A 27,489-nucleotide genomic window follows, 5' to 3' on the forward strand; every position below is an offset into this window, starting at 1 on the left:
TGAATATCAATAAATGTGTGTTTGACAAGTTGAAATAGTTTTGTGCACATGGGTACCTAAATTTGCATTCATTATTCTATGTGACGACTTTGCCCCTGGGGGGTGACGACTTTGCCCCACGATTTTTCAATTTTCCAATTTTGCCTTCTTTCAGATAACAGTTTCGTATTAATAAACAAATGAGAGGATGTCCGAAATACTTACTGCATTTTATAGCCAGATCTTTTCCGAATCCAACCATGTATATTACATGATAAAAATAAGTTATTTTATCAACAAATTTCGCAATTAAAAAAAAAGTGACGGCAATGCCCCACTCTCCCCTATACATTCTTTATGGGGTCTGAGGTGTCTCCTTCATAAACTTCTGAGTGAGTTACTTATATTTTTTATAAGCGAGAGACCTGAGCAGAGCTAAAAATATGAGAGTCTTTTTGAAAAATACTTGTGATCGGCTATTGACTGCTATGCTGCGAAAGCTTTTTTAGTTTTTGTTCAACAGCAGAAAGGGTTGTTACGTGCCGCGGAAGCAATAACAATGAAGATTTTGATAGTCTATGCTAGCATTCTGTTGCTCCAATACGCTGTAAGCTGAAGCAATGCCCATTCCGCTCATGCGTGATTATATTTGGTTTTTCTAGGCACCAGCTAGGCCCACTAATAATGGACTCAGCCCTACCGTTTACGCTCAGGCTAAAGCATGGGACTTGAATAGGGCGATCGTAGATGAAATGTGGATCAGCCGAAGGCCGTGGTTTGTCACAGCAACTAATAGTGCCGGTGAGGTGACCCGGTGGGTCTACGAGATAACTCCCAATGGAAGGAAGCTACTGAGGAAAATACGTGACGAGTCGAGGTATCCGGTAGCCAAAGTACCAGATCGCCCCAATTACCCACCTGTTGCGTATGACTATTGGCAAACAACGCTTAGACATTTTGATTTCTTCAACAACGCCTTCCTCAATCGGATTGGACTTCCTAGTTCCGATAACATATTCCACAACTTTTTTAGGCAGCAATTTCCAAGACCACCGCCGTGTTTTTGTCCACCATGTTTTTCACCAAGTGAATGCCGCCCCATTAATGTTCCCGCAGAAGAACAACCTAAGCTCGATGAAGGCGATCTGGATTATGTTCCTGAACAGAATCCCATTGGCAACCCATCCCAGCCAAGTGTTCCCCACGAAACGAAACCCATATGGTTCCCAGTGTCGGATAAACCTTCCCTGCCCACATTGGCACCCAAAGGCGACGGCATCGACACTGCCATCGAAGACTTCTTGGAAAAACATCGCATCACTGTCGCTGACATCGAGAATGAGGATGGGGAGCTGGTCAAGACGATTGTGAACAAGCAGGGACGGGTCCTGAGTGTCAGTTTCAAACTGGGCAATGGAACAAACGAACAGCCGTTTTAGACGATCTGAGCATCTTTAATTGATATATATGTCACTAATTCTTTTGGAAAAAATGTATAAGTTCGCTACTCGCGGTACCTTTTTGATTTATTTTACATGTATCACTAATTCTTTTGAAAAAAACTTATGAATTCGCTACTCGCGGTACCTTTTCGATTTGTCTAACAAGCAAATATCTGTGTACCTGATTGACAGCTAAACTACAATTAGTAAGCTTATACAAGTTAATTTCAAAATAAATAAAGACTTACAATTTCAATTTAGACGTGATATTTATTCGGAGTTCAAACCGGGACTGACTTATTCTACGTATCAATACCCTGACCTAAGCTGTGGGTCGGGCAGTGATTTCAACTTCGGCAGCGTCGCTATTTTAGTTGGCAGCGACGTTGGTAAATTTTTGCTAGTTGCAGAAATCGAAAAATCTGCAGAATTTGTGTTTTTGATTTTATGCTGGGTGGCTGGCTCTTGTTTGAACATAGTGTTAGTTTTCTTATCAGCAGCATGATTATTAAAAAAACGACTCTTAATCTTTAAAAGAATGTGCGAATCTTTCTCAAAGTTCACTCTTAATTTTGCGAAAAAAACGACCACCTTTGAATGATAACTGCATATACACTCGCAATCTATATGCTTATAAACCTCAAGCTCAGTTCGATTCAGGCAATTGAAGTGAAAAGATCGAAAATGAATAGCGCATATCTTCTGGCAATCTGTGCCAGCATTTTGCTGCTCCAACTGGAGGTAGGTTATAAAAGGTTATAAAAGTTCCTGTCTATCTAGAAGATACAATATGCTTTCCTTCTGTAATAGGTGGCAGCAACGACAGCCAAAGTGGACGAAGTGGGTTTACGTGAGTTGTGGCGCAGCAGACAGCCGCTGGTTATCAGGAACCCGAGTCCAACTGGAGTGCTGATCACGGTGACCTACAATTTGAGTCCGGATGGCATTTCCCTTTCGAGGCGCAAGGTTACGGAAGGTCCTCTTCCTGCCATACTGGAGGATAATAGCCGCGCGAAGCCGCAGGAAGACTGGGAGTACGTGCACAATTCCAATTATTAAAAAAAAAAAACACTCGTAAACATCTATTTTGGAAATTAATTATTCTTTGTTTCAGATTAAAAACAGTTGTGATCGGCTATTGCTTGCTATGCTGCGAAAGTTTTATTTCGACAGCAAAAGTGATTAAATATGCTGCGCAAAAAATTATAATGAGGATTTTGCTAATCTATGCTAGCAACATAATGCTCCAAAATGTTGTAAGCTAAAGCAATGCACATCTGCTCATACGTGATTATATTTCGTTTTTCTAGGTACCAGCGAGGGTCACTGACAAAAGTCTCAATCCATTTGTATACGCTCAGGATAGAATATCGGCCGCGGCTTGTCCCAGGAACTAAAAGTGCCGGTGAGGTGACCAGGTTGGTCTTCGAGATAACTCCCGATGGAAAGGAGCTACTGAGGAAAAGGAAAGACGAGGCGAGGTATCCGATAGCCAGAGTACCAGAGCGCCACGATATTCCACCTGTTACGGATAACCAACGGCAAACAACGCTTAAAGGGACTGAAGGCTTTTACAACTCAATCCTCACTTCCGTTAAATATATTAAAAACCTTTGGCGCAACGTTGTAAAACTTTTTACACCAAATGAATGCCGCCCCATGAATGTTCCCGCAGAAGAGCAACCTAAGCTCGATGAAGGCGATCCAGATAATGTTCCTGAACAGAATCTCATTGGAAACCCAACCCAGCCAGGTGTTCCCCACAAAACGAAACCCATTTGGTACCCAGAGACGGATAAACCTTCCCTGCTCAATTTGGTGCCCAAAGACGACGACATCGACACTGCCATCGATGAGTACTTGGCCGCACATCGCATCACTGTAGCTGACATCGAGGAGGAGGATGGGGAGCTGGTCAAGACGATTGTCGATAAACAGGGTCGAGTCCTGAGTGTCAGTTTCAAACTTGGCAAAGGACGCAACGATCAGCCGTCTTAGACGATCTGAGCATCTTTAAATGATATATAGTTATATATGTCACTAATTCTTTTGGAAAAAATTTATAAGTTCGCTACTCGCGGTACCTTTTTGATTTGTTTTATATATATCAGTAATTCTTTTGAAAAAATGTATAAATTCACTACTTGCGGTACCTTTCCATTTTTTTTTTTATATTTATCCCTTATTCTTTTAAAAAAAAAAGTATAAACTCGCTACTCACGGTACCCTTTTGATTTGTTTTACAAGAAAATACCGATGAACCTGATTGACAGCTCAATTACAATTCGTAGGCTTATACAAGTTAATTTCCAAATAATTAAAGACTTGCAATTTCAATTCAGACGTGATATTTATTCGGAGTTCAAGTCGGGACTGACTTATTCTGCGGATCAATACCCTGATCAACGCTGTGGGTTGGGCAGCGACGTAAACTTCGGCGGCAGCCTCGCTGTTTTTAGTTGGCAGCGACGTTGGTAAATTTTTGTGTAGTTGCAGAACTCGTAAGATCTGCAGAATTTGTGTTATTGATTTTGTGATGGGTGGTTGGCTCTTGTTTGTACTTTGTGTTTGTACTTAGTAATCAGCGGCATGATTATAAAAAAAAAAAAACAAATCGACTCTTAATCTTTAAGAGAATGTGCGAATCTTCCTCACTCTTAATTTTGTGAAAAAAACCGACAACCTTTGAATGATAACTGCATATACACTCGGCAATCTATATGCTTATAAACCCCAAGCTCAGTTCGATTCAGGCAGTTGAAGTGAAAAGATCGAAAATGAATAGCGCATATCTTCTGGCAATCTGTGCCAGCATTTTGCTGCTCCAACTGGAGGTAGGTTATAAAAGTTCCTGAAAAATCTAGAAGATACAATATGCTTTCCTTCTATAATAGATGGCAGCAACGACAGCCACTGAAAGTGGACCCAGCGAGGCCCTTCAACAGTCGGCCAGGATAATGGGATTGGACGAAGTGGGTTTGCGTGAGTTGTGGCGGAGCAGACAGCCGCTGGTTATCAGGAACCTGAGTCCAACTGGAGAGCTGATCACGGTGACCTACAATCTGAGTCCGGATGGCACTTCCCTTTCGAGGAGCAAGGTCACGGAGGGATCACTTCCTGCCAGACTGGAGGATAATAGCCACGCGAAGCCGCAGGAAGACTGGGAGTACGTGCCCAATCCCGATCGTCATGTCCGTCCGGTTCAGCAGCCCAGCTTCGGGACAACCAATTTCGACTCTTTGTTCGGCAGCGGTTTTCCCAGATCTCCGCTATTTCCCGGCTGGGAGGTTCCTGCTGGGGTTACACCGCAAGTCACGACCAAAACCGAAGTGGACGGTCAAGGACGAAAGGTGACCACTACGACGAGGACTTATAGTGGCACCCTCGATCCAGGAACCAATGTCTTCCGCCAGACATTCCCCGATGTTTCGAAGGGATCGGGTGCCATTAATCCCGGCTTTGCACCGAGTCCGCCCAGTGCACTTTTCCCCTCATCCAGAGCTGGACCCTTCGACACCAACTCGATATTTGTGACCCGCCAAAACGAACGCGATCCTGTCTTCGTTCCCGTTGTGGATTCAACCTCGACCACCCAGCGAACTTTGGTGCCCCTTCCCACGCTCTCGCCCTCAAATAGCGACGGAAGTGACAGAACCATAGATGATTTCTTGCAAAAGGTGGACCTCACTGCTTCGGACATTGAGAACAACAACGGCGAGTTGGTCAAGACAATCGTGGATAGAAATGGTCGAATTCTGCATGTCAAATTTGTACTGAGCACCGTCAAGGGAAATGGGGAGGAACTCAACCAGCAAGAACCCACCAAGTAAATCGAAAGCTTTAATCAAATAATACCGAGCTTTGTAATACAAAAATTACGCTGTTCAATAAAAAAGCTTATCAGCTGAGGCTTAGCTCACAGATTAAATTTAGAGGTCTGAGACAATCTTGCGTCAAAGTATAACTAACACATTGATAAGGTTGTTTATGCAAAGTAGAATATTTCCTACTAAATTGTTTGGATTTTCCCAAAGTAAAGTGTGATTCGTTGACTTACCTGTAACAATATTCGCACCTATAATTATATAAGCAACTACAAAGCTCTCTAAATTATTCAAAAACTACTCGCATACATACATTTTGGAAATTAAATATTCTTTATTTCAGATCGTTGGCCAAATTAATTAAAAAAGCATTAATAGTTTTGTATAGCTAATTTATAACAACATTTTTTTTTTGTTTTCGCTAACAACTGAGCTGTAAAAAATTAAAAAGAAAGGAAAAATAAAATTGCGATAATAAAAATCAACGAAATAATATTAAAATAATAACATTAGTGGACTAAGCATGGTTAACAACATAATTTTAGCAGACAAAAAATAATTGCAGCCAAAAATAATTCAAGCATTAAGAGATCAAAATTATAAAAAACCAAAGCACAAAAGGGAAGCGGGAACGAGAAATTCAATTGGAATTTCACGGCGGAATGATTAAAATACGTAAAAAAACTATTGCATAATTTTGTGCGCAGCTCATTGCAAAACGCATTTGGTGGCCGAAAGCATTGTGGCTATGGATGATTTGTTGGTAGTAGTTGTTCGTGTGGCTGATTGCGTGGTGGTATTGGTTCGGCCGACAAGAGTGTTTTTCTGTCATTGTCTTTCTCGCTCGTTAGCATTGCGTTAGTTGGGTTACATTTATAAGCCAAGCATGTCAGAGAAAAGAGAAACTAGATTAGTAAAAAATTGTTGTTTGATCAAATGTATGAATGTCGTGGTAAAAGCGTTTTTCTTAAATCTAAATACGAAGCAAAAACAATTTGCCACTCGCTCGTTGATAAATATGAACTAATTAAAAAGCATTGCCTTCCTTCAGGCGGTTTGTTAAAATTCAACTACTCATAAAATATGTGACAAAAAGCATAAATATTTGAACAGTTTCAATGTGTCCTTTGTTTGAACAACGATTTTTAAATATGTGTATGAATGTAAACTTATTTAATTTTTTTTTTCTTTGTGAAAGATTGTAACAATTGTTTTAAATCGCCAAGGGCTGACAAATGTATAATATAGAGTAAAACATGAAATATATATGGCATTACTGGGGAATAATGAATACTGATTGGTTGCCCAGCTTAATAAATATTGAGTAAAAGAATAAATTGCGAAGTAAATCGATTGATTGCTTATTTGAGATCGGATAATTCCCTGGCCTACATAAACATAATTTCCTTATAAGGAAAACCAATCCCAAATAGATGTGTTCTGTTCTTAAACTTTATAGCGAGTACTTGAAGTCTTTACTCACCAGATTGTCGAATCGCAAGGCATCCTCATCGCTGAGTCCCATGCTGCGCGTTAGTTGCAAGTAGGTCGAGGTGATGGGCTTCAATCGCTCCAAGTCCAACGGTGGCAGCGGCAGGGACAATTCCGCCGGAGGAATGCCTCGCAGTTGGGGAATCCGAAGTTCGGGCAGCGGTTTCGGCGGACTGGGCAGCTCCAGCTTGAGCGGAACTGGAGTCGATGTGGAAGCTGGCTGTCCGGCTTTCAGGCTGGAAAATATAGATTTCGTTAGATTGATCGGTGTGAGGGTGTTATCCTTGGCGGCGGTGGCGGTATTCGGGGCTGTTGAAGGCGCCGGTGAGCGTGCCCTCATCGAACTGTCAGGTGAGGTCTTGATTTTCGAAGGATTGGGTGGCGGAGTGGCCGCCTTGGGAGGGGCCAGCATCTTTGCAGGGACTGAGGTGGTGGCAGAAGGGGTCGTAGGGGTTGTCGAGGTGGTGGTTGGATAGCTGAGGCTCTGCAACAGGCTGCTGCCGTAAAGAGGCGGCGCTAAAACCGGTTCGCCGGCATAGAAGCGCCGCATGAAGTCATAGTATCGCAGTAGATTATCCCGCGACTTCAGCAGCTGTGCATCAAAGCTTTGGGGATTGGTTGGGTTCTGGTTCTGGGACTGAGATTGGGATTGAGTTTGGGGAGTAGGACTTAGATTTAGTTTGGGTTCGACTAGGGACTGATCTGCTGGACTGGAGGGACGCTGCAGCTGGGCCTTCACCCGGATTTTGGCCACGCTAACCGGCGTGGTATCAACAGCCGCCTGCACCGCCTGTGGTGGCTTGGGGCTCGCCGGCGGTCCTGTCCCCAGGACATCCAGCTGGCTGGCACTGGAACTGCTGGCCAGGCCGGTGCCGACCCCAGCCACGCCCACTCCGAGGCCAGAACCACCGGCAACCGCTGGCAAAGAGGCCTTTAGATCGGCACTCGAGTGCCGGCGGCGCTTTGCCGTGGGTCCCGCCTCCAAAGAACTCTCCGTGTGCGATGAGTAGTTCAGATAGGTCTCCACTTCCGAGGAGCTTTCGTTTCCTGCCAGATCGGAGTCCTTTCCGCCTCCCGACGGCGACGAGGGTCGCAGGTTCTTCTTGCACTCGGGACAAATGGTCAGGAAGCGGGTGACTGCCTCGCGGGGCAAAAACGCATAAGTTTCGGTTATCTAGATAGCGGAAAATTCGAGAAAATAATATTCGTTAATAAAATATGAAAAAAATGGGGGAAATATGAGATACTATCAAGTTTTAATTATTCTTCATAAAAAACACAAAAACATACTTCCTAAATGTGTCAATAGTGTGATTGCAATACATTTGTTTTATATGAAATGCAGAGGCTGTTAGTTGTGTGTTACCCAAAAAAAAAAAAAAACGTATTTAAAAATATTAAATCTTTTTGAACCAAACAGTTTTGTTAATCTACATTTTTAAAGTTACCTAAATATTGTAAGCTTTTATAACACTTATTATTATTAGTTTAATTTTATCTTTTTTAGTAATTAAAAAAAAGTTTTGAATATCTCAATATAACTATCTGTAAATGCTAAAAAATGTATCTGTCCAACTTGAATTTTTTTCTGATATGTAAATAATGTTACTAGGTTGTATTAAACTTGAAATGTAATCTTTACGATCTTTGTACACTACACTCACAATGCGGTAGGTGCGCTTTTGACCCGCGTGCATGCCACTGCGGCCTCCCAGTTCCATGTGGACATTGTAGATGATGTCAAAGAACTCCTCCACACAAGCCACTTTGCGATAAGTTCGGCGACCGAAACCCTTGCTGGTGGAAGCGGCAAAGAGATCCACATCGCCGGGATTATCCGACAAAATGGCTGAACTGGGAAGAGGTTTCAATCGGCGTCGACTGCCGGGAGCTTCTTCAAAGCCATCAGGTCGGTTGGTGGTGAAACCTAATGAGCAAAGTTAGTTATTATCGGGTAGTCCTTACAGGTTGCCTCTTCTCCACTCACCCTTTGTCTTCACCCAGAAGCGGAACTTGGAGCTGTCCGGACGACTGTGCTCCTTGCCCTCCAAGGCCTTCAGAATCCGCGCCTTTTTGCGCAGCGTAATCGTTTTGGTCTTGGCCTGATCGCCGTATGTGCTGAGGGCCCATGGCTGAAACAGCTCGTAGATGATCTCGCGCTCACCTGTCGGCTGCTCCACCAGCTCGTCCACATCCGCATCGTAGGCCAGATCCGCCTCCGCCTTGCCCACAGTCACCGGGGAACTCTCCTCGCGCTCATCGATGGCATAGAGCTTCCTCTTGCCGCTCCAGCTTTCCGATGGGGGAATCGTCCCCGAGGACTGTGGTTGAGGTGGGTCGGACTGATCTCTACTCCCCTTGCGACTGCCATTCGAGTGCTCCATGGTGCAAGCTTTTCAAGGGCCAAACTCAAGTACACACTTTTTAACTGACTGAAAAACTCGCACAATCAAAGCCAAGTCCCAACGATAATCGATTGCATTGGTTGATAGGGGAAGAATTTTGTGTGAAATTGGAATTTCAGCTGTAATCTATTCTTCGTTTGGTGGGATTTCAAGGAATGTCCTGCAAAATGTTAAAGCATTCAGTTAAAACATTTTCCTTTCCAGGCACTTGGTATAAATCTCCAACCAGTAGCGGATTTAGAATTTCAATCTGGGGGGGTTTTCGATTGAAAAAAAATACGAATACGAAAAAAACGAATAGTTTCAATTCATTTTTACCGCTCTGCGGTAAAACCACCCCCGTAAATCCGCCACTGTCTCCAACTGTAACACTTATACCACAAGAAAATATTTTTTGTTTTCAATCAAGATAATGATTTCAGAGAAATCTAATACTAAAGATTTTGAGAACTCACTTTTTGATGCAAAATAAGTATGCTTAATAAGCTTCAACCCAATATCAAACACAAATAAATTAAAAAACGATTATTTAACGAAAATTTAACAAAAACAGTGTTCTTTTTTAACAATATCAAAAATTAACAGAAATCCCACAAAAACGAAAAACAAGCGATCAGATCTTTTCGGCTCAACAAATAACCAAAGCCCGAAAAAGAAATGAACAACAGCGAACGCGACGCGACCGAATGAAAGTTCAAACACAACTGACTGGCCAAGTGATCAACGTCCCGCCGAGAAGATCTCGAGGAGATGCGGATGCCAGTCCACCGGAGAAGATGATCCCAAGGTCCAGGCGAAGACAGGCTGGTCCAGATACAAACCGGTTGACCGGGCATCTTTGAACTTTGAACTGCGCGCTTTCAGCCCTCCGGAACAAGCTCCTCAGATGCCCGAGCATCTCGCAGATAATCGTGGTGCCTACCTCAATAAATAAAGTTGCGCAACTGCTGGCCGGCAAATCCTGGGCCAACTTCTTGTTGCCGAGCTGAGCCAACCAAACCGAAGATGATTTCAAACTCACCCTTAAGGGAACCTTGGTTGTTTTGCATTTCAGCAGCATACTTTTCAGCGCTCAAGAAGCACGAGAGCTCGTTGTTTTCCAATGGAAGAGGATGATGATGTTTAGAGGTCGGCATTTTCCACCCACCATCCACTTTTCCACTCCCAAAAGGCCGCCTGTTGCGCTTCTTTTTGCCTTCGAGTGTACATTGTGTTGTTTGTTTTGCGTTGAGCTTGCCAACGAAGCGTCACAAGTTGCGCCACTTAATAACAACGTTTTTATCATGCGGAAAAAATAGTGTGTTGTACGGAAAAAGCACAGAAGCACACAAGTTTCTGAAAGAAAATATTTCAGGAGGAGAATAAAACTAGCAGGACACTATATCGTCTCGCCAAAAAGCAGGCTTTAAAATTTCTATCAAAATCTTATTCGGAAATGGGATGTCCTTATGTGGTGGTTACTTCATCTTAGGGGTGATTATATATTGTTCGCGTTTTCTTTGAATTCGTCTTTGTTTTTTGTGATCCCAAATTTATCTTGGCTTGCGATTGGCCAGCCCTGTCCCGGAACAGGCTTTAGATGAGACGGTCCTTTTTCAACTTGACTTCTGTCTGCATCTCAGCATCTGAGTCTTTGGGTTCAGCTTAATTACTGGACCCAGCCAAAAATTACGTTGAAAGTACCGAAAACTGGTTGATATCGGTCAGCCTGAATAAATTTAATATTAAAGGGACAGCCGGAGTCTGTAACGAACTTTTAGAAACTGCAGGAATGTTTTAAAGAACAGGATTTTTTTAGAAGATAGTAGATTAAATGTTCAACGAATCTTTTTTATGGAAAAGAAATGTGTGGCTCTCAAGATAATATTATTGATTTAAAAAACTTATATTGTAACAATATAATTTGATACTTCAATTTTGGCAAGAAATGTATTTTATAAAAAGTCTTAAGCATACTCATACCTATAAGAATCACAATAACACCAATTACTGTTCATCAAAACACAAAATAGTAAATCTGTAGCTCGCGCAATTTTTTAATTTTAATAAATAGATCTAATGAATATATACATATATATAATAAATACTTAATTATTTGAATATTAATCTAATATTAACCTTATACCCGCAAGAGCTTTGCTTCAAGTGACCTTATTATTGTAATTTTTTGATTTTGACTTTTTCCTGTAAGTCCCTGGAATCAGTTAATTTTACAGCTCTTGAAAATTGGGGGTTGAACAGGGAGTGCTCATTAGTGGCCGTGGTCTCATCGCCTATGCATTGAAATTGGCAGTCACTTGTGAAAAAATCAATGCATGTCTGAGTAATCGATGCGCCTAATGGAATATCTAAGCTAATAAGGTGAAGCACGTCATCCACCGGGATTCGGATGAAGTTAAGCGGTGACTCCGTTCGAGGACAATTACCGGGGCAACTTATAGACAAACAATGGATGGCTTTTGCCCATTTGGTGAGCTAATGTTTGGCTGGATGGCTGGATGGCTGGCTGGTTGGCTAAAACGGCCGGCTGCTTGGCATTCGGTTAGCAATTAGCCAACTGACCAAATAGCATCAGCAAATAGACTTGCCGGCTAAGTAGTTGATCCAAAAGGAGCGACTGGTTTTCGGCTGGCATCTGCGGCAGGACATTAGATGCAAACAAGTTTGGGAACGGGAAGGAAACTTTCTCACGCTCGGTACCATCAGCATCCGCATCCGCATCTTTGGCAGGACAGGGAACTTTTATAAGATTTCCCTCCTTCTTTTTGCTGAACTTTCACATAAAAATTTCAACGGATTCGTACCCAGAAGCAGGCCGGTTTTCCAAACTGGACAACAGCATCAACCGCCGCTGAACTTTGACACGCATCCCGGCCAAGATGAGCATCCGGATCAACCCTTTCCATCTGCGGAGCAACCAGTTTTCTGTTTGGTCAGTCTTCAGTCTTCAATCTTCCATCCTCAGCCTCCGCTGGTCACTTGGTTTCTCTTCAATTCGGGGTGGTTTTCCACCAGCCGATCGCCAGTTTTGCGATGATGCTGATGTTTGCCGATGATTTGGCCCGCATGACTCCGTTTTCCTGCGTTTTTGGGCAAAGATAATGTCCAGTTTTGGTCACTTCTTTGTCTGCTCCCGAACTCCTTGCTATTTGCGTTTGTATGGATGTGATTCTGCTGCTGATGCTGTGCCAAAGGACACCAATAAAAAGTCCACACGTCTTGCCACCATGAGAGATTTTATTTCTGATGGGAAAGGACAAGGGGCAATGCATGAGTGCAAACCTGTTCTGTTTTCTGAATGGCCTGTTACTGAGTAGGATATTTTGGATGCTTTTTAGGGTTTTTGTACATCAGAAATAAGAGAAAAAGAAACAAATAGCATTGGGATGCATACTTCGTTAATGGTTTGCAATTTAACATTCAGACTAAGCACGATTTAAATTTACTCATCTGATATCCGCTGCCCCATTCTAATATATTTTAATAAATATATTCATGTTTGATTTTTATTAAACTAAGTAGTAGATACATCGCCACATAGTTTTAAACCAGATCAGAAAGAAAGAACTTGTATGCAATTAACAAAAATCAATATTGATTATATTGGCTTGTTTGGAAAACTATTAAATTGTTGCTGCGAGTTCTAGAGATTTAAAAAGAGGAAACAAAGGCAACGAGAGGTTATATAATTCTTTTGGTAAAATGCTGCTGGGTGTTCGGAGGAGCCAGGGGATGGAGTGGGAGGGGGTGGCGATGCAGCTGGGAAAACTGATTCGTTGTCGGCTCCGACAGGCAGATAATGAGGCTTCAACGGGGGCGGGAGTGGCATTATTCGCCGAAGGGAAGGCGCAATTTTACGCACAAAAAAAGAGTTGACGATGAGAGAGAGGGAGGGCGGGGAGTACTGGAGGGAGGGAGAGGGGGTTGGAGAAAGGAGGGGGGCCTGCTGCTGCGGGGGGTGTAAGCTTAACAACGCAACATAAATTAACGCATATTTCAGTTGCAATTTAAAAAGGCGCACAAAGCGGACGACGGACTGCGATGTTGGCTGCGCTGCCAGCGTTTCAATTATTTGTTGTTGTTGTTGTTGCTTTTGCTTGTTTCTGTTTTGTTGTTGTTATTGTTATCATTAACATCCTGCTGTTGTTGTCAAAAGTGCCAGTACAGCGCATTATTTCAGCTCGCCGTGGCCATTGCACGCACAAAAAACGAATAAAACCGACAACGCCCCAAATGCTGCAAAAAATGCTGGCCCCCCAAACTCCTGTAAGGATGCATCGATGCGCCTAAAAGTATGCAACGCATCGGCCGCCCATCTGTCTGCCCGGCCCTCCCCCATCATCACACACTCACACACACTTGCACACACACAATCGCACCACACACACACACACACAGTGGCACAAATATATCCACACTGCACATTCGCGTTGCCTGTACATTATTTACCTCTTGTTCGTTTTTTCCACGGCACAGCAGCGGCAGCGCTGTTTTTTACAAGTTTTATTGCATGCGTGCGCGAATGAAAAATAAAATATATAAAAATATATAACGGTACCGCTCCAACACGTCGACGCCACCATTGGCCTCGATGGCCGCGAACGCTCAAAAAATGAACAAAAAGCAAGAGAGATGCCCAAATGCGAAAGCGCGTGCAAGCAAACGGGCCAGCAATGTCCTGGATGTCCTGGATGGCCACGGCCGCGATGGCCAGGATCGGGGTACATAGGTGCACTGATTGCCTCCATCGAGAATGGTGGGTGTTTAAAGGGGGCTGGAGGTAGGAAAAGGGAAGAGAAGGGGTTGAGCTGCTGCAGCGACGGCAGCGGTGACCATAAAAAACTGCAGGACAGTCGCCGGGGCCAATGGTGCGTATGTGTGACGTCGGCAAATGTTGGGCGACAACAGCAGCGGGAGAGGAAAAATAAATTAAAAACGGTTGGAGCCGCTGTTGCTGCTGCTGCTGCTGTTGTTGCTGCATTTTCCACTTGCATTGTCGTCTCTTTTCCATTCCTGATTTTTTTTTTTTTTTTTTTTTTTGTTAAGCTCTGCGCAAATGTATTGAAAATATTTCCCTTTTTTATGCCTACATTTATTATTTTATTTGGTTTTTTTGATTCGCTTTTTCACTGTTTGTTCGCCTAAAAGCGCACAACATTTTTTAATTGGGTTAGTAATTGAAATTTATCGAGAGGTTTCCACGCACTGCGAACTCCGCCAGGGAGTCCAATCGAATATACAAAGCCAAATGAATTCTAACGCGTTTTGGACAGCTTAAAAAAACACAGCTTCCTTTCGCAAAAAACTGCCTTTGTTTCCAATAATACATTTTTGGGTTTCTCTCGATGAAATATATATATTAAAGAATTTATTTGTTAGCGATTCAGCTCTTTCTATTCTAATTTGCGAAACTTTTAGACAAACCCCATTTTAAAACGAAACGACATCTATGTTATCCAAATAAATTACCTTAAAAATATATTTTGTATACAGTTTGCAAATCATAAATACAATATTAAAACTACATTAGAGCACAACAGATATACAACAATTTAAATAAATGTCACTCTTATAAATATAATAAATGTATTTCCAAGCCTTTTTTGGAATATTTAATATTATAAATAATTCAATAAATTTTAAATGTTTAATCATTACCAGTTTTACCAATTACAGTATTGTTTCTCCGCCATCTTCATTATTATTGCAGTATTTAGTGACTTTTTCGTTGCACATTTCAAACTCAGCTATTGTAAACACGTCCAAAGATGTTCTTCCCTTAACAAACTAACAAAAGAAAAAGGTTTGCCATAAAACCTACACTTGGAACTCCAATTAAATCGCATTTATCCACACGCAAAGGGTAACTTGGTGGAAAGTCCAGCGAAATGTTGAATTTCTTTTGCTTTCGATAGTTAGCTAGGAAAATATCCGAACAAAAAATGGTTATTATCATAAAATAAATTACAAAGCTCCTGCTGGACACTTCAGCGTTCAAGACATGCTGTGCATATTTATTAATGCTATTCGGTTCGTTCAGAAATTAGAAACAGTGATGCAATACACTGTATGCCTTTGAGGGCGTTTCAAACTGGAAGGCAAGTCAAGAATTTATGGTCCTTTGCAGCTGTGGTTTGGGTTTTCTTGAGAAAGTTTACCAGCATAGCTCCTTGGAAAATACGCAGAGGATGCAAAAACTGCATCAAAGTGCAGTGGCAACAAGAGCAGTGCAGTGCAACAACAACGACAAACACAAAAATGCAATTACCGAAATGATAACAAGGCCTACGAGCGCATAAGGCTTCGAAGGACATTGGACAATGGACGGAGTCCTTCATCTTGGACTTTGCTTTTCCAGCTCAAGATGTTGCTAAGGCTGTATTCGTGTGCAAGTGTGTATGCGCCTACGCACGTGTAGGTGTGTGTGTGGGTGAAGTGAAGCATAAAATATATATTAATATACAAGTGCCCAAAAAATACAGTATGCGATTTGTAAATACCTTGAAAATACAAGACTTGGATGGATTCTATATTTAAGGTTATTTCTGGATTGTTTTTTTGTACTAGAATTACTTGGTTTTTTGAATAAATTTAAAAAAAAACATTAGCATCCAAAAACTAAGAGACGAAATTCGTAAGACCAACAAATAGGTAATCTAAAAAATACTCCACGCACCCCAACCGAAAATCTATAAATCGCTTTCCATAACACAATTTGTTGAACCTCTTTTTCTAATGACAAACATCTCGAGATAGTTTTCATACCTTTGCGCAAGCAAATCTTAAAACATATTTCTATGCCTCTATAAATATTCACATATATTCTGCAGCAAGATATGCTTCTTCTGCTGTGCGAGTGTGTTGGTTGTGTGTGTATTTTTGAGCAAGTCAAAGATTTTCTATTAAATTTTAAATAATTCAATTTTACATTTTACCAAAAACATTGCAAATGAGTAAAGTAAACCCAGCACAAACACACACGAGCGCACAAGTGCAAAGTGCAGCTGCATCTCTAGACATTTGCGTGTATATAAGTGAGGTGGCTGCATCTTGTCCAAAAATGTTTCATTATGTTTGTCTTGCAGCTCGCACTGTCCACTCGAAGAAAATCTTAAGCCTACCAGCAGTTGCCCCCTCCCTTTTCCTTTCCCTTCCCCTCCACTCCACTCCACTCCACCCTCTTTTGCATTGTCTTTGCATTTTGTGAAAATATACTGCATATGCTTAGACATTGCATTTCGCACTCAAGTGTGTTTGCGTGCGTGTGTTTTTTGGGTGTTTGGGCGGTTGGGCGTTGGGTGGTGCGATTTCCTTTGGTTTTTGCATCGCACCACTGGACCAGCCACAAGGCACATATAAGTTTCTTCTTCTGGGCGTCCTGTACATAATTAGGATGTGCCATGTGCCCGGTACAGTTCTCTATGTACCACAAAGTGCGTTGCACTACATAAGCCTTCAAGTGCGTAAGTGCGTGTTGCTGCATTAAAATGAATTGCTTGCAAAACCGATTACATGGCTTTTTTGTTTGCTGTGCCCAAAAAAAATTCCCTTTTAATTATAAGCAAAAATAATAGTTTTAGAAATAATATTGTGCTTTAAAATGGTAATTACTCAAAGTGCTGATTAATAACATAGAAAAATTATCTATATTTTCATATTTGGATGTTATTAAACAACATTGAGTACATTTAAAGAAAGTCAAGTCAGTGCAGATGACGCTTATCATTCTTTGACAGTTACTTAAACAATATTTCAATTAAGTGTCAGATCTTATTACTTAAAACATGCTGAATTGAAAATGAAAAAAGTGTGAATTATTTAGTATAGATTTTTTTTAAACTTTTTTTTTTTTTTTAAATTAATTCGATATTTATTATTGTCGCCGGAATCGTTCAGGACCATCTGAGCATAACCGGGCGTTTAGAAGATGGGGTAGGTATGGTACATATGGGATATGGACCTGGGCTATGGTATATACAATTATTTACAACTATTTACAATGTTAATTTACAATACGCGAAGACAGATCGCTGGGGGGGAATCTTTTTAGGCGTCTGAGGGTTTGCGGGTCGGCCAGCCTGCCTGCCAGTGGATTTGGGTGGCTCGTTAGCCTATCCGAGTAACGCCGGCTGTGTTGGTTTAGGAGGTCGCCCACAGGAACAAGGCGTAGGTCGTTTTGGATGGCCTGGTTTGTCACATACCAGGGAAGTCTCGATGCCCGTCGAGCAGTTTTTTTAAACAAGTATAATTTTTTCTTCTAGTAAACAAAGATGGCTGAGCAAAGCTGCTGAGCAAGAATGTAATATAAATTATGTATTAAAAGAAAGGGAGTATGCTTAATTTTCTGAGGAATACTTTTCCTTGTGTGTGCTTGCAATCACACAACTGAATCTAAGGAACTGCTCTAAATTTTGGCATTCAAGTGCAAGTCGCAGGAAATTCCCCCCGCAGTTTTCTCCAAACCATCCACCATCCATCCACTCACCACCCGCACTGAGCACTCTTCTTAAACCTCGTTAAATTCAGCACACACTGTCCAGAATGTGACGGCAAATGCATAAATTAAAATTGCACATAAATTTTGCCATAAGAAACGACACCCAAGAAGACCCAACGACAACGGCAACGACAACGACGACGATGACCCCCATGGACAACCCCCTAAACTCCTAAGTAACTTTCTCCCCCGCTCTTCCCTTCGTTTGGGCGAGATGCGTACTCGTAATTTGTGCTTATTGTGCAAGTCCGATGGCCAAGTCAGCAGGGGGCGGTGGGTGGTGCTGATGGGGTTGATGGGTGCTCGGTGCTGGTCATCGGGGGAGTGGAAACACGAGACTCGAGACTGTGCCAAGATGCAACCGAAGTCACAAAAGAACCGGACAGCGGCGAACCCCGCACCGCCAACACACATGGACATGCACAGGAAAAATTAAAGATTATTTACACGGATATATTCCATGAAGCAAAACCTATGAAACTGAGTCTATGCTAAATCCAAAAAGTTTTAACTAAAAAAGTATTTGAAACTTAAAATAAGCACTTGTACCCCAGTTGTAACTACGCCATTTGAAATTCCTGGTATCTTTACATTTTGTACTCCATTTGCTGTGTTATTTTTGTTATATGCAATTGGACAATTAAAAACGGAATCCTTCTAAATAAAAAAAAGAATACCATTATTTAAAAATGTTATATATTTTCCAATTAATACCGATCAGAGAGGTCAGTTTTTACTCTACAGAACCCACATTTTCTCTCCGTGCAGCCAAACTAAGTGGCGGAGTATCTGTGTGTGCGTGCTAATATTGAGGTAGGCCGCTGTATTGAATGGTTGGTTGGGTGGGGAGTTGCGGGGGAAGGGGGGGAATGGGAAGTCAGGGGTCGCAACTTGCACTCATCATCAGCTCAAACTCAATCAGCAGCAGCAACAACAACAACAACATTAACAACAACATCAACAACAACAATAACAACAACAACAAACAGCGAGAAGGGCATCGGCAACATCGCGACAGAGTGCATCAGTGTGCGTGCGCGGGTATCTGTGTGTCGCTTTTGACATTTACTTTATGTATTCTTCGCATGTAATGAGGTAAGTGAGGAATGCGGGGGTAGGGAAACGGGAAGGGGAAGGGGTTAACCTATGTACGCGAATCGGTGTACGCACACTGGCACATACATATGTGAAATGCCGTTAATTATATACTTTACACGACAAACGCACACACACGAATACGGGAACCCCACTCACACACACTCAAACACACACACAGATTCGATGGGAGACAGGCGGCGATTTTAATGTACAACAAAGTGCATTGTTATTGTTGTTGTTGCCGCAGAAGGGAATTGTGTGCGGGTATATAGGTGGCACCCTCTCCCTATGTACAACAACCACTATTTATCTCTATATCATAGTTATGTACAACCTTAAATCGCTTTGTTCAACATGCTAACGAAAAAAAAGGAATAATTTTCACTGTTTTTTTCACGCACAAAAATGTGAAAAGTCGATGGAAAAAAATGAAAATCTGTGGCATGTTGCAAAAGGTTGCCATAGGCATTGAATGAGTCGCCCGGAGGTAACATCCCTTATCATTAAGCGGGGTGAGGGTCAAAGGGTGGACCCTGTTTTTTTTTGGTGGGGGTATTTACCATGCACTTTTTTGCAGCAGTAGCATTGACCACAAAGGAGCTTGTTGTTGCCTTTGGTAATATTCAGTTGAGAGGGCTTCCGCATTTGCGTGTGTATGTACACCCATCCATATGATTGTTTATTTATCGACGAATTTGTTTGATTTGCGAGGGCATACAAGTGCTGCAAAAAAAACACTTGGCTCAAAACAAACATTTATTTGGAACATATTGCAATAGGAAGTCGTGTGTTAGACGGCTATTCGCTAACTTGATATTTTACGAATCAAATAGGTAAAAAAAGTGGATATTACATCGAATAACATCTTTACTAGAAATTTCGTTTAGCTGCCATGGATCTTATATTTAAAAAACCGTTGCATTTTCAATTTTAAATTCAAATTTGAATTTTAGTTTCAATCCCACATATTCCTCTATAACTTTCAGCACTGATATTAGTGTTGGTAAGCATTGTCACGATACTCTAGTGCCCAATTTAGTTACTAATAAAAATACGCCACCTGGTGTCTTTAACTTGCAATCCACATTTGAATGCGGACATAAAAAGTATGTAGATTATAAGTAGCGTGTAGGTATGTGTAAAGTAAAGAAAAGAATGTAGAGTCCAGCGCCTCTGGCGGCCTTGCTCTACGATTTATTTTTGCACATCTGGCAACGAATCTGGCGGTGCGGCTCGCATTGTGGCAACGCTCAATATATTGCTATTTTAAAAAAACAAAACCGTTACATCAAATTATTCTGAGATTTTTATAAACTTTGTAAGGGGGTTAATCAAACATAATCATTTCCTTATAATCAAACATAATCATGTTCCCAACACCACTGATAATCAGGACCAAGATATTGTTTCCCTTTTTTATGAATGTTGAAAAAATTTAAACACGTTTTTAAACGTTACAAATTTTATTTGGTAAAATAATAATATTTACAAAGTTTTTAAAGTCACAATTATTATTTGAAATAAATATAAAAGGGAGACATTTTGGTAGTAAATAGTGATGCTCCAAAATATTTCGTTTGCTGCAGTCGAAAATTGTCCCTAGAATTAAAAAACCATCAATAAAATATTCATCTGTTTGTAGATTTGAGCAACTCACCTCAAATACTCCCAAGTTTTTAGGCAACCATGAAAAGGGTTAGATAAAAATACACATTTTAGTCGGGAAAGCTATATTTTATAAAGATCTGATCATACCATGCATAAACAAATGTATACAAAGAAGTGCATAAGTAGGAGTAAATGTGGCTATCTATTTTTGGTTCATTTTTAGAAACATAAGTTTTGTTGATTGGACTTTTGAAATCAATAGAAGAAAGATGTAAGGAAATCATGCCGAAATATTGGGATAAATAGAGAAAATTTGTATAAAGTTAAACTTTCCACAATGGAAAAATAAAAATAACTGGTCATACATACACGCAGCATTCCTTCAGCTGTTCTTTATTTTAACTCAGTTGCTTGGCTATCTGGATTTCTAAATTGTTTATATTTTGCTTTCTGTTATGTATTGTAAAGAAGGAACTGGATTTTAATTTAGTTTTCAGCTGGTTGTTGACAAACTGCGCTAGGGATCAGAATTTTCCTTTAGTAAAATTTACCAAAATTGTGCTTCTGGAAAACCAGTTGTGAAATTTTACCACTTTGAATATAATTGTTAAGCGACTATTTTTCATTATTTTTGTTTAGTAAATTACGTTTCTTTGTCCATTTGTTACAACGTAAATACTACGTAATATAAGCATTGGTTTTTACAGTGTAATAGTGTTGTTTGCAATGACTTTGTGACATTATGAATTTAGTTTTTATGAACATTGATACAATATATATACATTTTTATAAGTTATGTGTGAAAATGTATGATAGAGTACCTTAAGCCTAACTCTCAGTGGTTTCTAGAGCTTAACACAATTTACCTTTCCTTGTTTTGGTCGCAGCTTCATTTTCGTCTTCAAGGGTCCTAAAGAATCCTCATCCAAGACTTCCGTCCAAGTGTGAAATTTGTGGGGAGAATGAAACCTAGTTTGTTTTTTTTTGGTATTTCTGTCAAATCTTTTCTTTTTGAATTTTATTATTGAATAATAATTAAAATTTTACAATCGCATTACTCGGGTTTTTCTTCTTTCTTCCTTCTTCTTGTTTCCTTTCAACTTTTATTTTATTTTTCTATAATTTACTATTTAGGTCAAAATGACCAATTTAAATTTTCTTCTAATTTTTTATGTCATATATTTTCTGGTTTTGTTTTAGTTAATTCTGTATGTTTCTTTATACGCAATTATTTAAATTTAAATACTAATAACGACATAAAAAATCAGCGCTTTTCTTTTATTTTCTGTGTTCTTTGTTTCTTTTTCACTTTTTAAAATTAATTTAATTTAAATATTTACTAGGTTACGATTTCATCCCGCTTGATTTGGGTTTCAATAAACCCTTTTTAAATGACTAATTAAATATTAATTTAAAGTTTTCTGTGTTTTTTTTTTTATTTTAATAGAGAAAGGAGTTTGGTTTTTGTTTTTTTGTATTTTTTTTAAGAAATATATACTTTTTATGTATATTTTTTAAAATTCATTTAAATGCAACTAGTTGTAGGAAAAAGTTTCATCATTTGCTTCAAATATTTTGTTTTATAATTTATTACATAGTATACTATATATTTATATATATACTTGTTTGTCTGTGTAAAAAGAAGTATATACGTATGCACATATATCCATGTAAATATACACATATATGTATACAGTGTGGTTGATGAAATAACTATTTTCCAAACTGTCCTTGTATGCACTAGAACTTTATTAGTTTTAATCTCAATCTCCATCGTCCTGCTCAATTGCATGGCTTCGACTAATGTTGCCGATTAATTTTACTCAGCCCAGAGAGCCGTACTATTTCCTATGTATTTATTACTGGGGTGACACTTTCTTTTAAAATTGCTTATATGAAAACTTTTGTTCAACTTCAGCTAATTGGATGTTGAACATAATCCAGTTATTGATTGCTATTTGAAAACGGCCATCAGATATTTCAGTTGGGCTTCTTTGTTTGCTTTCTTTTGTGTTCAAATAAGCACAATTGATGGAAATGTATAAAAGATTTAAAATTAGTTATTGTTTTTATTTTTCATGCTGGCAGCTTGTTTGCTATGTTCTCTATTATTATTTCATTAATATTCTTAAGCGTTAGGATTGAAATCTATCGTTAATTGTTTTCACTGACATTCGCATTGGAAAAGCATACAAAATAAAATATATGTTTATCAAAAACATTAAGAAAAGTACCCACAAATGTATACTCTCTCCGGTCCATTGGCTCTCAATCATTTCTTGTGGGTGAGTACAACAAAATTTAAAAAGAATTTCACCTTTCATCAAAATATAACGAGCTCTCATATTATTTTACACTTGGAATCGTTTATCAAAAGCTAAACCTTATATATAAATGTTTCGAGACATTCAAAAAATAAAACAACCAAAAAAGATTAAGTCAGAAGCTTGTATAGTTTAGCATACAAAATCTGTATATAAATTGAGGTTTGAAATTGTCATTTAACCAAAACAAAAACCAATTATTCATTATTCATATTTTCTCAACTATTTCTTCGCTTGGTTCGTTATGTGAAATATATATTTATTGGTTGTATGTAAATCTATTTCTAGTATGATTTTTGAGTTCGCATTTTTAGCTCATTGGATAGAGTCTTAACAATTTATGGGATTCTGTGTAGCCTAGTCTAAGTTGAATGACATCGTTTAGTTGCTAATCATATTTCCATTATCTATGTTTGAATTTTTTTTTTTTTGCATTTTTACTGTGACCTATATGTTTTGTTCGCTTTGGTTTTGGTGTGTTCAATTTGTTTATATTCAAAGAAAATTCTGATTGTTTACATTGCACAAGATTTACAATTAGAAGCAGAATAACTGTAACTTAAAAATTAATAAGCTAATTCCATTTCGAACGTTTCTTTGCTTTTGTGTGGAAAGAAAAGTCAGTGTGAAATTTCGACCAACGCAGCTTTGCTTTTTTTTTTTGTATCTATTCCTGATCGTGGGATCGTGAATCGAGGAAATGTGAAGCAGAGTAAGGATATTAAAAGATTCTTTAGATTGCAGCTTCCTCAGCTTCTCCTTCGCATTTCCCCGTTCAATTCCCAGACCGCGTTAATTTTTAAGATTTTTGTTTCTTGTATTCCTTGGTTTTGTTGTTGAAATTGTGTGCTTGACTAGTAAGCGGACAGAAACATACTTTGAGACTATAATATTGCGATTAACTGGCCATCGAACAACCGAGTGTGTGTTTGTGTGTGAGTGAGTATTGTGTGTGGATTTGTATATGGTACAAATATATGAAAAGTTGGGCCAGATTGACTCACGCTAAACTCCATCATATATATCTGTATAAAGCTCCTTGGTTTATATGTTTTGGTTGTTGTGGTCTGTGATCAAGTATGTTCAGTGGGCTCTACACTAGAGCAAGCACATAATTACCGATGCACCGGCATGTTACGTGTTCTAGGGTCTTGTGATGTTCATTGTTATTGGTATATCTCAAGTACTGTGTTTGTTTGTTTGCCTGCTTCCAATCGATTGTATTGGCTTGTGTTCTGTGCTGAATTGCTTTCTGGTGTCCTCACTTTTAGTATTTAAATAATAGTAAACAACCAAAGGGTAAGTGAAATCAATACTGAATGTTAAACTGTTTAGAGGTTCGCTGTTCTCAATGCGCTGAAGGAGCGAACTCTTGCCCTTCGTCGGTGATTTCGAGCAATAGTTCGATCGATCATCGTTTGCATCACCAAAAATCATGCAATTCATCAACACGCAGATATTATTGCTCGCAACCATTTAATTTCATAAATTCATTTCCTCGTGCGGCGCCAGTCAACATGAAATGCAGTCCTTCGGATACATTTCATTTACTGATCGCATTCTGGGCTCATCATTACCTGTTGTGCCTCTTCTCGTCATCGATTTTCTTCATTTTGATTCTTCTATTCTTTTCTTTTCATTTCTCTGTTATATTCCATTGAATTTTCGTAATTCCAATTAAGATTGGTTATTCTATTGGTTTTGGTAAGCTTTAAGGGGTTTGGTTTTTAGTTGTCGGGGCTTGGTTTTGGATTTATCATTTGGTTTTAGACTTGAACTTAAAACAAAGTCAGGGAGAGGGATTACTAGATACACAGTGTAGGATATGTAGGGTTAATTGGTTCTGTTTCGGAAATGCAGATTCGTCTAGAGAGGGGAATGTGGCGGATTTTCTTAACTGGCCTAGGTACTAATGGTTAGCAAAAAGTTGCTCGGAACAAATCTCTGGACTGACTTCAATGCTGAAGAAGATTACAAATTTAGTTGCCCTTTTGTGGATACAAAAACGTTGGGTTTCCATATCTTATACACACTGCAAATTTTTCATCTACGTTTCTTACTATAAAGCTCACAAATTGAAGTCTTCCAAAAAGGTTGTTTTTTGGGGGCTTTGTTTTTGCTTTGAAATACTGCAATTTCCCTTGAAGTCTGTCAAAAAAATAAGTTTCGAAAACCCGTGTGACTATTTTTTATGAAAACTCCTCGCTTATTCTATAAAATATAAAATCTAAAAAGAAAATATACCCGTTTTGCTTGCTTGTCAAACATATATGTATATATATATATTCAATGGAAGAAATATAGATACTGGCTTGTGGGGATTTGCGGGGAAGTAGGGGGATTTCTTCGATTTACCATTATTTAGATTTTTTTTTTGTATAGAATTAGGAAAATTGGAATTAGTTAGTTTTTAAAGTTTTAGTATATGATGTTGGTTTAGTCTCTTTTTTTTTAGTGTCTGTTTGATTTAAATAAAAGACATTTTAAACGAGTTTTTATAAATAAATTATTGTGTTTTCAGAGACGAATTTATAAGTTTTTTTTTTTAGTTTTTTTTTTTGATGTATTATTTAGTCAATGGTTTTTTATCATGTGTTTTCCTATTTTTTTGTGCTTTTTAAATTGTTTTTTAGTTTTAATTTACTTAAAAAGTTTCGTTATTAATTTAATAATTAACAAATTGATTTTATAATAAAACCAATAACAATAACCACCTCGCCCATATGGCTACGAGACAATAATATGTGGTGCTGATAGTAGTACAGCTATTGTGGCTAATATTGTGAACATTGTGAATATGATAAGGCACAGTCTGTCAACGACCATAGCTGCAAATTTCCAATCATTGGCAATGTCATTGCACTCGTCATCTTTACGTAGCTATTTGATATTTTTTTTTATATTTATTCAAAGAGAGAGAGAGTGGGTTAAGTTGGAGAGAAAAGATGAAGCGAATAATTAAACTTTGTAGGTAACTAGTTATCGAGTGCTAATTCTAGGCTCAACATGCATAGCTTATATGAATAGAATGCAAATAAATAATTAAGGTATTAGTTAGTAGATATCATCTAGTGATCTTTATAGAAATCCTAGAGTTTCTATGACCCACTTACCTGATCAGTTATAAAGCGAATTTCCTTCAAGATTAAACCTAATTCATATTCTGTTGATGATTTGATGCACGTGTGATGGGTGACCGCATCCGGCATTCGGGTGCTGCCAATTGGCCCAATGCTGCCATCGTCGCCTTGTCTGTTGTGTCATTTGGACCCGGCCGAAAATGAGAGAGAGAAATGTGTGACGTGAGTGGCTGGATTCAGTTAACCCGAATGCGGCCCGGGGGCCAATTTCGACTCGTTACCCATAAACCGTGCGATAGAAGGCCGGGTTGTGTGGCAGTGTTCCGCCGGGCGTCATGGGGCGACAATTGTGCCGGAAGTCATCGTCGATGTCTAGTACGTTGGCCAGAAGTGATTTCGACGAGCTTCATTTTGGGGGAAAGGAATCAGCTTTAGTGCCCTCAGAAGAAGTATCTGATACAATATGAATAATTGGCACTCTGCCTGCTCTCGCCTTACACTCAGAGAAAGCAAGAGCACGAAACTACGACAACACTCAGAAAATATAATATTACATATATATAAACTAATGAGATCCGAAAGTCTATTCTGCATTTAAATAGAGTTTGTTGTTTAACTAACAATCTTTTTGAAATTTATATTTTAATTAATTTCTCACAATATCTTTTAACTCGTATTCGTATTATTAGAAATAACTCAAATTAAAAAAATACTTTGGTTTTTTCAAATGTTTAGTCACCATAAATTGAAGACTGACTAAATTTGCTTAAAGTATTTTATATAAGAAATATATTTAAAATAAAGCTACAGCATAATGCATATAATACTGAAAGGCAGGATATTTTTGTATTGCTATTCTTATACATTAACATATAAAAATCAAAAAATCTAAAGCTTGTTAAATAATTACTATATTTTTGAGTAACTAATTAAACCAATCATTAACATCTAACACCGAAAACAAGTTTTGTAGACACATAAACCAAATGCTAAATACCGCTCTTTCAGCTCAACATCGGAGAGAATCTGATGCTTCCGCTCGGAGGAGGTGTCCGAACAGGGCGTGGTCGGGAACTCCAGGATCAGCGGTCGGCCAGGACGACTCATTCGCAGGATCCACGGCAGCCAGCACAGAAATACGATGCGAATCTAACGGCAGGTGGCGAAATGGAAACGTTTAGTGGGACGGGCCCCAGGATAATCCGATAAAAAATCAAACTTGATGTATTTATGCTCCAATTGCGTGTGCTAAAAGTTCGTGTTGAGGATGATGACTGGTTCTGGTTGGTGTGTCTCTGTGCCTGGGTGCAAAATGTGTTTCGGGCCCCGAAAAATGTGTGGAAAACCCGAGCGGGCCTTCCACGATTTATGGCTATTTTGCATGAAACGGACACTCACACCCAGACAGATGACCACAAGTATGATTTATATTCGATTTTGATTACAACTAAAGCAACACTGTTTTGGAGTCGGCTTTCCGGAGAGAGAGAAAGCAACATGTGGGTGTTTGTCAGTATGCCTGGTGATTTGTTATTACACTTATAATAATATTTATGTGGGTATCTCGGTGTTCTTCGTGTGCGAGAAATGGAGTGTGTTCGCTTTTCGCCATGGTCTCTGCTTATTTATAGCTACGGTGCATGCAAAATTTATGATCTACTACAAAAACACAGTTATATATTTAACACGTATAGAACACGAGGCACAAACACTCAGACACAACACCAGCTATAACGACACC

General features: G+C 39.3%; 5 protein-coding genes and 1 long non-coding RNA gene across 6 annotated transcripts in view; 3 read left to right on the top strand and 3 right to left on the bottom strand.

Annotated features, from left to right (window-relative positions):
• The first annotated feature begins 495 nt into the window (after window positions 1–495).
• Window positions 496–1,677, top strand: LOC108090061. The gene is made up of 2 exons (XM_017188569.1): window positions 496–586; window positions 642–1,677. Exons 1-2 carry the CDS (start codon window positions 539–541, stop codon window positions 1,416–1,418), a joined length of 825 nt encoding a protein of 274 aa, XP_017044058.1. The 5' UTR covers window positions 496–538; the 3' UTR covers window positions 1,419–1,677.
• A 428-nt stretch (window positions 1,678–2,105) lies between these two features.
• On the top strand, window positions 2,106–3,419 carry LOC108090010. Its single transcript, XM_017188511.2, has 3 exons — window positions 2,106–2,162; window positions 2,232–2,455; window positions 2,783–3,419. Exons 1-3 carry the CDS (start codon window positions 2,106–2,108, stop codon window positions 3,417–3,419), a joined length of 918 nt encoding a protein of 305 aa, XP_017044000.2.
• A 741-nt stretch (window positions 3,420–4,160) lies between these two features.
• On the top strand, window positions 4,161–5,349 carry LOC108090060. Its single transcript, XM_017188568.2, has 2 exons — window positions 4,161–4,255; window positions 4,316–5,349. Exons 1-2 carry the CDS (start codon window positions 4,199–4,201, stop codon window positions 5,249–5,251), a joined length of 993 nt encoding a protein of 330 aa, XP_017044057.1. The 5' UTR covers window positions 4,161–4,198; the 3' UTR covers window positions 5,252–5,349.
• Window positions 5,350–5,462: 113 nt separating this feature from the next.
• LOC108090059 lies at window positions 5,463–10,127 on the bottom strand. Its single transcript, XM_017188567.2, has 5 exons — window positions 9,597–10,127; window positions 8,724–9,301; window positions 8,401–8,663; window positions 6,729–7,910; window positions 5,463–6,150 (listed from the first exon to the last, which is right to left on the bottom strand). The coding sequence occupies exons 2-5, from the start codon at window positions 9,118–9,120 to the stop codon at window positions 5,992–5,994; spliced, it is 2,001 nt and encodes a 666-aa protein (XP_017044056.1). The 5' UTR covers window positions 9,121–9,301; window positions 9,597–10,127; the 3' UTR covers window positions 5,463–5,991.
• Window positions 10,128–20,176: 10,049 nt separating this feature from the next.
• LOC108090042 lies at window positions 20,177–21,407 on the bottom strand. Its single transcript, XR_001771325.2, has 2 exons — window positions 20,394–21,407; window positions 20,177–20,335 (listed from the first exon to the last, which is right to left on the bottom strand). It is a non-coding gene; the product is annotated as an uncharacterized LOC108090042 (long non-coding RNA).
• A 3,868-nt stretch (window positions 21,408–25,275) lies between these two features.
• Window positions 25,276–27,489, bottom strand: part of LOC108090043 (neuronal acetylcholine receptor subunit alpha-7) — a 53,513-nt gene continuing 51,299 nt past the window's right edge. Inside the window, 4 exon segments of the mRNA XM_043208797.1 lie at window positions 25,276–25,548; window positions 25,782–25,920; window positions 26,030–26,152; window positions 26,746–26,897. Of these exon segments, the coding sequence (XP_043064732.1) occupies window positions 25,396–25,548; window positions 25,782–25,920; window positions 26,030–26,152; window positions 26,746–26,897 (567 nt within the window). The 3' untranslated portion in view covers window positions 25,276–25,395.

Source organism: Drosophila ficusphila, unplaced genomic scaffold (genome assembly GCF_018152265.1).
Source record: "Drosophila ficusphila isolate 14025-0441.05 unplaced genomic scaffold, ASM1815226v1 contig_712, whole genome shotgun sequence".
Taxonomy (NCBI): domain Eukaryota; kingdom Metazoa; phylum Arthropoda; class Insecta; order Diptera; family Drosophilidae; genus Drosophila; species Drosophila ficusphila.